This window comes from Heloderma suspectum, chromosome 4 (genome assembly GCF_057233095.1).
Source record: "Heloderma suspectum isolate Gila_16-S chromosome 4, 16-S_ref, whole genome shotgun sequence".
Classification (NCBI taxonomy): domain Eukaryota; kingdom Metazoa; phylum Chordata; class Lepidosauria; order Squamata; family Helodermatidae; genus Heloderma; species Heloderma suspectum.
The window spans coordinates 18,971,725-18,983,342 of NC_139461.1; the positions used below are offsets into that span (position 1 = coordinate 18,971,725).

Sequence of the window (11,618 nt, forward strand, 5' to 3'; positions counted from 1 at the left end):
TTCACCCCCCTGAAATTGGTGGGGAAATTCTCTGACCCCCCCGGCCCCCCCCCAGGATGGGACTTACCTCGTGCGAATGTCCCTCTCGGTGGCGGGTCCTGGAGGCGTGGCGGCGGCGGCGGCAGCGGTGGCAGCCAGTCTTCTGACCGGCTGCCGCCGCCGCTATTTCCCAGTAAAGTAAATATATATATATATATGTGATAGGCTATGTAACGATTTATGTAGCCTATCATGGCTGACTTTGAAAATCTAGCCGTGATAGGCTACATAAATCGTTACGTAGCCTATCACGTTTTTGTTTGTTTTTTTACATAACTTTTTTCTTTCACGGCCGAAGAGGCGGGTTACTCCCCCCCGGCCAGAATTTCGGGCCGGAGGGGCGGGGCGCCTCCCCACCTGCCAAGAATTTCGGGGGGAGAAACGAAGCGCCTCCCCCCCACTGAAAACAGCTGCGGGACCAGGTAAAGGACTTTCTTCCATCCTTAGCTAAGGGTCAAACTGCACGTTACTTTAATTGCCTAACATGTTGCTGAGGCATTTCTTTTTCTTTTAATCTAGAGTAAATGTGTTTGAACTCAATTCAGATTGGGATCACCATGCACTGGGAGGGGAGGATTAAACCTCCCCGCTGTCTTTTTCCCAGAATCTGCCCACCCCGCCATAATGGTTAAAAATGTGGGGGAGCCTCCATTGACGTCAATGGAGGCTTAAAAACAAAATAAAAAACTTCCACACATGGGGTGAGGGGAAGAGGCATTTTAGGAAGCAAGTCGTGTGGGAGAGGTTTAGTCTTCTCCTCCCAGAATTGGGCCTGCACAAGCTTCTTCTGAAGTAAAAAAGAAAAGGATAAGCCTCAGCTACACACTATGCGAGTAACGTAAAGTTTGACCATAAGCTTCTGGGCTTAGTAGATACGTAACATATTTCGGGAAAGGGTCAGAATACCTCTTCCCCCTATATTCCCCTCTCCCAGCCCACCTCCTGTTTTGTTGCTTTCACTCTTCTCCACCCCCCAACTCCCCAGGCTACGTATAATGGCAGCTTCAAGACTATAAAACAAAAGGCTTCTTGAGAAATAGTGTAAGGAACCGCATAGGGAAGAGTTGAGAAAAGGGGGGAAACATACAACGGATAACAACAGTTGGTGGAATTTGCCAGCAAATTAAGTATTATAAATCCATTACTTAGCTTTTGTTACTAAGCCTTACTGTTGCTTTTCTGTTTCAGTTGTTCCAACCTGAGGCCTGCATCCTTCTTAAGACTGCCACCTCATGAAATAATAATAATAATAATAATAATAATAATAATAATAGATGATTATTTTTTTTAAAAAAACTGGTACCTCGGCAGAGCCTAGGAGCATACCCATGAACAGAGCCTGACCAGGGGCAGAACCCAGTGCAAAAGCTGTTATTTTATCTGCATATAAGTCACCTGCTGCCATACAAAACCGCTCACATGATATCAGGCAGCCGCATCTAACCTAATTCGGATGACAAATCAGAAAGCATGAATAAAGTGCACAGAGAGCGGGTAGCTCAGGAAAGTGAGCCAGGCTCCATACTCAAGTCTTGTGGTCATATAGGCCCCTTCCAACCCTACTATTCTATGATATGTTGCATGTGGTTAAAGAATTAACTATATACAAGACATTCTAGAAAACATTTACACATTGTACAGATGGGGAAGCCAGTCCTTACATGAGGCTTAGCCTCAGTCAGTGGTATCTGTGGCAGATAATTCAACAGGCATGCAGAGCAGGTAACTCAAGAAAGTGAGCCAAATCCAAGACTACAGGTCATGGCCACTTGGTGTATGTAGGCGCTGGTGAGCTAGATGGAGCCACGGTCTGACTTAGGCTAAGACAGCTTCCTGTGTTTCTGTGCTTTCGATAGGATTTACTTTTAAGTAAGCACTCTTAGGATCATGCCACTAGGAAGCATTCTCCCGCATCCAGTTTACATAAGCTTAAATCCATTGAGTTCAGTGGGGCTGGGTGAGCAGACAGGATGGACGCATCTCTTACGCATCACGGAAGAGATGTACACTGGAAAGTTGTGGCGATCTACGAAAAGACCTCATATGTATATGTGCGGTCTTAAAATTCAACTAACAGCTCTTGCTGTTTTTAGCCTCAACTCAGAATGGGTCATCTCAGTCCTGGATGAGTATTAATGTTGTTTACAATGGGTTGGATCCAGAGTTAGTCATGCTTGGAGCAGAGCCATGGAAATCAATGGGACAAGTCACTCATGCACTGCACTGGTGCCACCTGATGGGAATTCTTTAGAAATGCCATTAAGCCTGCAATCCTGTTCTCACTCAACCTTGGAGTGAGCCCCGTTGCACTCAGTGGGACTTACTTCAGAGGGCAGGATTGTGCAGCAAGACGTTAGCAGCCTACATCTGCAATCCTAGGAGCAGATAACATTGCAGCCCTGGCAGGCAATGGTCAAACTCATTAGCTCAGTGCTGAGGGCCCCACATTTGCATGTATGAGAGGAATTCTGAGAGGGAGACATATTCCGTAGCATGGTGAAAAAAGAGAACAGCAGGGGTTAGAAGATAGGTAGGGGAACCGTAGAGCAGAGCAAGCTCTGGTGTGGTGCAAGGAAAATATATCAAGGAATATATGGATGTCAGATAATCTCCACAGAGGTGTGTAAAAAAAAAAGTCCTCCAAGGGAAGAAAATATTTGGGACTAGTTGTTGACAGAGTCTTCCAGAGGTTTTGGACTACAACTCCCAACTGTCCTGACCATTGGCCCTGCTGTTTGGGTCTGATGGGAGTTGGGATCCAGAATATGTGGAGGGCACCAGGTTGAGGTAAGTCTGGTTTGCAGGGTCAGTTGAGGAGAAGCAGCAGTGCTTAAACTTCATTATATATGCAGTGCAGACATGTCATGATCTTTTTGTGCCTTGAAATAATCCAGGGAGGTGTCCTGGCCTCACCATCAAAAGTTAGAGTACTGGCAGCAAGACGTTTGGCCTTGTCCATAGAAACCCACTCCATTTGGAACTCCTTGCCTACAGATGCCTATCTGAATCAAGTCATTCCTGGCTTTTGGAAAAGTCGCTAGAATCAGTTTTCCATATTTAATTGAAGAAGGTTGCTGTGAGGCAACTAATGTTGCATTTATTGACTTCTGTTTCTGCTTTCTGGTTGTACTGGAATTGAAAACTTTGGGCTTCTCCACACCGGGCTTTTATCCTGTGATTGAGATTGGTCACCCACAGAAGTTTACGGGTCCTTTACATGGCGTCGTCAACCTCTAGTTCCTCTCTCATACTTTCCAAGCAGTTCTGCAGCTTAATTTGAAATGGAAATAATGTGGTAACAAACAGATCCATTTCCCATTTCTCTGTGAAAAGAGGAAATCTTGCAATAAGAGGAGCTAGACCACAGCACCATCTAGTGGCTGCATAAATGAAACATATAGAACTTGTGGGTAAAGGGGGGAAAGGGGGAGGGGAAGGGAAGTGCATGTAAAGAGTGATCTTTAATCCCGAAAAGAATCTGGGAGCTGAAGCCCTGGTAAAATCACAGGACAGAAAGCCTCTGTGTGGAGAAGCCCTTTTACTGTGGCTTTTATTGCATTGGACAGAATCCTATGGGGTGCTTACGCGATTGCAGATTCTTTTACGCCCCACCATTCCCATTCTGCAAGCAGCCCCCACCACTTGCACAATGGCAATTTAGCATTTCCAGGGCAACCCGAAATGAGTGGAAATGCTCCTTTCTGAAAGGAACCAGGTCAGCAGAGCTCTCATGAGGGAGCTCAGCCAACCTGCCTCCTTTCAGAAACAAGCCTTTCCACAAGTTTTGTGGCTTCCTCTAGGAAGCACCACATTTCCCTTGCATAAGCGATGGGTCCCTCTTGCACAATGGAATCGGTGGAAGTGTATGCATCTGTGACGCTCCTGCCCTGGGTTCTGCCTTCTCCAGCTTCTACCTGATGAAACTGAGAAGAAAACCCCCTCAGGACATCTGCCTCTGCTGGGTCAGTTGACCTCACTGACACTCAAAGCTTCAGCCCCTTCAGACTCTCTGGGTCAAAGAGACAGTCAATATGCCTAATTGGTTCCCTCTCTACCCAATACAGGACAAGTAACAAGGAAATATGTTTTTCTAATGGTAGCGCAATAAGACAAACCAACACGTGGGCATTTTGTAGTTAAAAACAAACAAATAAAAATGTATTTAATATAGGAAGAGTTATATTTTATTAATCTGTCTATGCTAGGTCCTAACCTACTTACCTACTCTACCCTTCTAAATCCTGTCCCTCAAACCCCACTCACTCGATGTTGCTTCCTCAATCCCTGAGGCCCTATCTGACTAAGGGAGCAATCCTATGTGGATCGACGGTTGCCTCCAACCCCAGGGGTGGCCACCTATCCACTGCAGGGCAGGAGGAGTGGTGAGGAGCAGATCTCCTCTTCGCTCCCCCCTCCCTGCTTTCGTGGCTAGATAGCCAATTTCAGCTGTCTAGCTGCTGGACCTCAGAGTGCGGGAAGCGGCGGCCAGACGACACATAGGAAGTGTCCTACTGGCACTTCCGACCTCCTTGCCTTGCCCCTCCCCCAGGAACTCCCTGTTTTCCCTGCTCTGTGCTGCTCTTCCGAGTGCGGAGCATGGGGTCGATCTGTGCTGCCTACGAGGGGGTGGGAGTCTGTTCTCCGGGATCTGACCTCGGAGTGCGGGCTCCGAGGTCAGTTCATGGGAACTGACCTATTCTATGGCTGTCTAGCCACTGGCTAGCGGCCATAGGATTGCACCCTAACTAACTGTCAGCTCTCTCCTTGTATACCCTCAGAATCCTCACACACACACAAGCCCCTCCCACCTTGCGCTCACTCCCTAACACTCTATTCACCCTAACTTACCTGGGTTACACTTACAACGCCTGCATATACATTAATATAACAGGCATATGTTATAGCGCCCCACTGGATTCTCCCCATTGATTTTCAAACCTGTCTGTTCTTTTGAGAGCCTGCATGCCTAGAAATGTGGCATATCCATTTTAGAAATAAGCAAATAGCAGAAGCAAGGAGAGGAAGTCAAAGCGACTCACTCTAACTCTACCCACCGGGCTGGCCCACCCACAGTGACAAACTGCAGGGGCACTAGTGGCCAGGACAGACAGCCTGCACAGAAGAAGCGTAGCAGTTCCTCGGCTGGGTTGGTATCCCCTGCGTTTCCCAGATACTAAGATCAAGAGCTTTTTTATCTTGCCCCTGGTTGCCAGGGGCATTGACACAGTTGCGAAGCAGAGAAAGTGAGAGCCAGTGTGGTGCAGTGGTTAGAGCGTTGGTCTGGGGCTTGGAAGATCTGGATTCTAGTCTTCTCTCAACCATGAAGCTCACTGGGTGACTTTGAGAGTCAGCCATTCACTGACTGTCAGTGTAACCTTCCTCACAGGGTTGTTGTGAGGATAAAATTGGGAAGAGGAAGACGATATAAACTGCCTTGGGTTCCTTGCAAGAGGGGAAAAAAAGGCAGGATATAAATGTCATAAGAAATAAAACAAAGTAAAAGAAGATAAAGAGAAAATATTATCCCAGTCAACTCTTGATCATTTTAAGGTGATATTAGCCCTATGCAAACTAAGCATCCTTAGTTCTGTCAATGTGTGAGCAGGGACCGGGGCTGCTACAACTAGACCCTCATAACACCATGTGCACCAACCAGCCCCACTCTGCAGGTTGCAGATGCAGATGTCTGCAGGGCAAGAGCCTATGTGCATACAGCTCAGCGCATAAAGTCTTCCCCGCAATCCAGAATCCCCCAGTCACACACAGTTCCAGATCTCATGGAAGCTTTTGCATGTATAGCTGTATGCACGAAGGTGCTCTACCTGAAGATACTCACAGTGTATATGCAGACACCGAGAGTGGTGCTAGTCAGTGCGTACAATATTGGGGGTGGGGGGCTAATCCACATGGCTCCACTCGCCACTCACACATCGACAGAATGCACGAGAGGATCATCTTCATAGGGGTAGTGCTATGCTACTTAATGTGTAAGGAGGTTGGAGAAGGGAGCAAAACTTAAATGTGCATAGGGCAGCAAAACACCTCCATCCAGCCCTGCCCATTCATGCTATCAGGGCTTGGCTATAGAAAGAGATGTGCATTTCTCCTGAAGGGTGGTGCTTTTTATGTACCTCCATCAGAAGAAGAGGCACCCCCCTCCTTTGGACAAAACACTGACATGCAGGGAGAGAAAGCACAAACGCCTAGTGGCTCCTCTTCCATAGCTCCTTTCAAAAATGTCAAGGTGCTCCGAAAATCAAGCACACTTTATAACCAGAGGGGGTAACAGATCACAGCAAAATATATATATGAAACTTCAAAATTTGGCAATTGGACGGTATAGAAATGTAATAAATAATACATAAAATGGGGGTGCTTGTCCCACTAAAAGTTACAAAGCCAGACTGTTGCAGTAATACAGAGAAGGCTTGAGAACAACTCCATTTTCCTCTGTCCCTCATACAGTGTTGCAGTTCATTATAATTTCTATGATCCTCCAAGCTCCAATTTCATAAGATCTTCAGGGATTAGTCCTGGCTTGGTCCTTGTTGCTGCTTTTCCAAGTTGCCACTGCTAAGACAGATTGCTCCATCCCGCAGGCTGCTCTATAACAAGTCAGCTTAGGGGGAGCGGTATTTAAAAACGTACTGGCCATTGCTGTTTAGTAAGCAACAGCTGTCTGGAACAAGACGCCAGTTCTCTCTTCCCTACCAGTGGTATTCAATGGCTTAATGTGCTTCACTGTGTTAGGCTGCAATCGCAGCGCCCATGGAAATCTCAGTGCCCTTCGCCACAAGCACTCGTTAAGCACCCCGGAAAGCTGATATTGGTTTTGCACCTACCCCTGTGGTTGCTCCAAATGCAAAGGAAAACTACATAACTTCACATTATTCGAATAACTGCAGCCACGTATTATGGGCTCTCTCTTTTTTCATGCCACCGTCCATGTTGCGCGTGCAGAGCAGTTGCCCCTTTTGCCTGGGCACTGCTCTGGGACTGGCATCTGGAAAAGCAGGAAACCCGCCTGCCTGCTTGGGCACAAGCCCGTTTGTGATGAACAAAAGGCGATCGGCGCCTTTCGGTGTTTCGCACTGTCTCACAAATTCTTTGGCGAGGTCTTTCCCAAGCTGACCGTTCCCAACACCCCCGATGCAAAGCGTTTGCCCTTCGCTGCAGCATTCGCTTGCATTTCCTGAGCTGCAGAGAGCTATTGCCACGTGTGGTTTGTCCCTGATTCACTCGCTTGGCAGCCACAGAATATGTTCCCTGTCTCCTCTGTTGTGGTTCCCCCCAGATGTCACAGGAAAAGCATTCCTTCTGCTTTTAGTGATCTCAAAACTTTTTTTTGAGTCAAAACTGCAAAACCACACTTTTGCAGGGAGATCTCCACTAAATACAGATCTGTTCCTTAAGCTCAGTCCCATTCAATTCCCAGCACATTGCTCCATCTGATTTGAGCTGTCAAATCTAAACATATTCCCTCTGGGTCAAAAGGTTGAATAACTTGCATTTTGATGAAGGCACTGGGCAGTCTAGTTCCCCATCAGCCCAGACTTCTCCCCCTGTTTACTCGTCCCACTTTCTCCAACTCTCTCCTCTTGCTGGTTCGATACCCTTGTGATATAGGGTTTTTCATCCCTCCTCCCCCTCTCAACATGTAGAATTTAGTATTTAGCATTTCTTCCAATGAACTTGCAAAAACAAACATGAGTGGAGAAGGCAAAATACTAAGAAGAAAAAAAGATACTCACCTGCACAATGTTGTGTGTTGTTAGAATCCATGGCAAAAGCCACCACCTCATCACTGGAAACCAGAATGAAATACATTGATTGAACGCAGATCTTTTGAAAAGGAAAAAGAGAACTCCTTTGCAACCAAAAATATACCACTTTGAGGGGAATGCAGAAGAGTCCTTTATGTCTTGTTGACAGTAGAGCTGACTTTTTCCTTTTGGCTCTCCAGAGGCTTTATTAAAGACAGATCTGACGTCAGGTTAAAGGACGAGCCCTGCATTTTTCTTCAAGAGTAACTGTTCCTGCCTTCACGTCTTTCTTTTTTTCCTCTCTTCTTTTTGGGTGATTCATCCCACCTCCAGCTTTGCACTGTATTGCCTTGAAGCCAGAAGATTCTTAAAGGAAAACGCACCGTGCATCAGTGCAACAAGCTGTAATTTTAACACCACGCTCAAGTGCTCAGAGGTCACCCATAATTATGTTTATTTATGGCTCTGCCTGACAGTCACGGCGGCTTGAGGGTATGGAAATAAATGTATTTCATCGAGAGGTAGAGCTCTAAAGAGATTACCCTGCACTAGGAATACCAGGAGGTCATGAGAATGGGCTTGCTGGATCAAATGGAGGTCCATCTACCCCAGTATTCTGTTTCCAGCAGCAACCAGTAGATTCCTCTGAGAGCTTCCCAGCATCTAGTCCATTTATTATTTATTTATTTATTTATTTATTTAATTTATTAATCGCCCATCTGGCTGGTCACCCAGCCACTCTGGGTGATGTACAATAAACGAAACAGTTTAAAACAATAACATTCTACATTGAAAACTTCATATTTCTAAAAAATACCCTAACCCACCCCAAATGCCTGCCTGAACAACCACGTTTTTAATGCGTGGCAGAAGCTCATTAAAGAGGGGGCATGACGGAGTTCCCTAGGGAGGGAGTCCACATCATCAGTGCTGGCTCCAGGTTTTGGGGGGGTCCCTTGGGCAAGATGCCCTGAGTGGGTCCCCCCTCTGCCATCTGCTATTTCTTCCTCACCGTTGTTACTGCTGCCTATTTGCTTGCCCTCTTCCTCTGGGACTAGTCCATACAACTGCCCAGAGGGAGTGTGCCAGGGAAGTGTGGAATGCCTCACTCTTGTCACTGCTCACATGCTCAAGGAGAGCAGGTGATCAGGAAGCAACAGAAGGGAGGATGGGAGCAGGGCTGAGAGGTTCTGGGCAATCCTTCCAGGACTCTGGAGCTCAGAATGTGCCCAAAGATGCTGACTGCTGAACACTAGACCTGCACATGATGCCATCTGAACTACAGATGCATGAGAAATTATTTATTTATTTATTTATTTATTTATTTCATTTCTATACCGCCCAATAGCCGAAGCTCTCTGGGCGGCTCACAAAAACTAAAACCAAACAACATACAATAAAACAATTTAAAATATATAGAACATTAAAACCACAATATAACAATACAACCACAATAAAACCTAGCAGCAGTACAAGAGTTTAAAATACAGATTTAAAACAGCAAAGATAAAAATTTAGAAAGCTAAAATGCCTGGGAAAATAAAAAGGTCTTCACCTGGCGCTGAAAGGAGTACAATGTAGGTGCCAGGCGAACCTCACTAGGGAGCTCATTCCAGAGCCGGGGTGCCACAGCAGAAAAAGCCCTCCTCCTAGTAGCCACCCGCCTCACTTCCTTTGGCAGGGGCTCACGGAGAAGGGCCGCTGAGGATGATCTTAAGGTCCAGGCAGGCACATATGGGAGGAGGCGATCCTTCAGGTAACCTGGCCCCAAGCCGTTAAGGGCTTTGAATGTTAACACCAGCACTTTGAATTGGGCCTGGAAATGGACTGGCAGCCAGTGCAGCTGGAAAAGTACTGGCGTAATATGAGCTCGCAGGCCAGTCCCTGTTAACAATCTTGCTGCCCTATTTTGGACCAGCTGAAGTTTCCGGACCATTTTCAAAGGCAGCCCCACGTATAACGCATTGCAGTAATCCAGACAAGAAGTTATCAGAGCATGGATAACTGTAGCTAGGCTATCTCTGTCCAGATAAGGGCGTAGTTGGTATACCAGCCTAAGCTGATAAAAAGTGCTCCGTGCCACTGAGTTCACCTGTACCTCAAGTGACAGTTCTGGATCCAAGAGCACCCCCAAACTACGAACCTGATCCTTTAGGGGGAGTGCAACCCCCTCCAGAACAGGTTGAATATCACCTAGCCGGGCAGACAAACCACCCACTAACAGTACCTCCGTCTCGTCTGGATTGAGTTTCAGTTTATTAGCCCTCATCCAGTCCATTACCGTGCCCAGGCACTGGTTCAGAACAGCCACTGCCTCACCTGGCTTTGATGAGAAAGAGAGGTAGAGCTGGGTGTCATCCGCATATTGATGGCACATCAGCCCACACCTCTGGATAACCTCCCCCAGCGGTTTCATGTAGATGTTAAACAGCATGGGGGATAAAATAGAGCCCTGTGGAACCCCATGGCACAATTGCCATGGCACAGAGCAATAATCCCCCAGCACCACCTTCTGGAATTGGCCATCCAAGTAGGAGCAGAACCACTGTAGTGCAGTGCCTCCAACTCCCAACCCAGACAACCTATCCAGAAGGATACCATGGTCGATGGTATCGAAAGCCGCTGAGAGGTCCAGGAGAATCAACAGGGTCGCACTCCCCCTGTCCCTCTCCCAGCAGAGGTCATCCCACAGGGTGACCAAGGCAGTTTCCGTTCCAAAACCAGGCCTGAAGCCCGATTGAAATGGATCTAGATAATCCGTTTCATTCAACAGTGCCTGGAGCTGTCCTACAACCACCCGCTCAAGCACCTTGCCCAGGAAGGGGATGTTGGCCACTGGCCTATAACTGTTAACATCCTCTGGGTCCAGGTGAGGCTTTTTCAGGAGTGGTCTAATTACTGCCTCTTTTAAAGCGGCAGGCACCACTCCCTCTCTCAAGGAGGAATTTACAACCTCCTGGACCCAGCCGGACATCCCCTCCTTGTTTGATTTAATAAGCCATGAAGGGCAAGTGTCAAGCACACAAGTGGTCGATCGGACTTGGCCAAGCACCTTGTCCGCATCCTCAGGCCTCAGTAACTGAAACTCATCCAATAAAACTGGACCAGACGGTGCTCTGAACGCCTCTACCAATGGAACTGCATTAATGGTGGTGTCCAATTCATGACGAATCTGAGCGACTTTATCCTCAAAGTGCCGCGCAAACTTGTCACAGCGTGCTACCGAGGGTTCCACCATCTCTCTCCCTGGCCCGGAATGTAACAGGCCGCGAACCACTCGGAAGAGCTCCGCTGGACGACACTGAGAAGTGTCTTTTTTACCAGAATTTACCCAGTTCTGGAACCAGACACTGGCCCAAATGCAATCTGCCATTGAAGTTCATAGGTTTTTGAGCTTTTGGTGTCCATAAGTTTTCAAGCTTTCACGGCACAAACCCAAAAATGTATTTGAAAAAAATGCATACATTTGAAAACTGCATACAAATGCTCTTTAATCAACAGGAGAAAATGCATCCATTTCAGAACTGTGCATTATTGATTCATATATCTAGAACACGCATGAAAATATGCACATATTTTTTTCTTTTCATGCAAAAAGAAAAAAGATTGCACGAGTTGGAATTAGCATTATGGTGGAATTTGGACAACCCCGACAATTCTGAGTTTTGCTGATTCTCACATCTGTTGTATTTATTTATTTATCTGTTACATTTACATCCCACCTTTTTTTCCTCCTGCAAGGAACCCAAGCTGGTTTACATAGTTCTACGTCTTTCCATTTTATCCTCACAATGACCCTAGGAGGTAAGTTAAGCT

General features: G+C 46.8%; 1 protein-coding gene across 2 annotated transcripts in view; it reads right to left on the reverse strand.

Moving 5' to 3' along the window:
- The window catches only part of CCN4 (cellular communication network factor 4), a 42,281-nt gene extending 33,832 nt beyond the window's left edge, over window positions 1-8,449 (reverse strand). The window contains exon 1 of one of the 2 annotated variants that reach the window (XM_084848748.1): window positions 7,791-8,449. In XM_084848748.1, the coding sequence (XP_084704874.1) occupies window positions 7,791-7,841 (51 nt within the window). In that variant the 5' untranslated portion in view covers window positions 7,842-8,449. The remainder of the gene's footprint in view (window positions 1-7,790) is intronic. The other variant, XM_084848747.1, reaches the window with a different exon arrangement.
- Window positions 8,450-11,618: the final 3,169 nt, after the last annotated feature.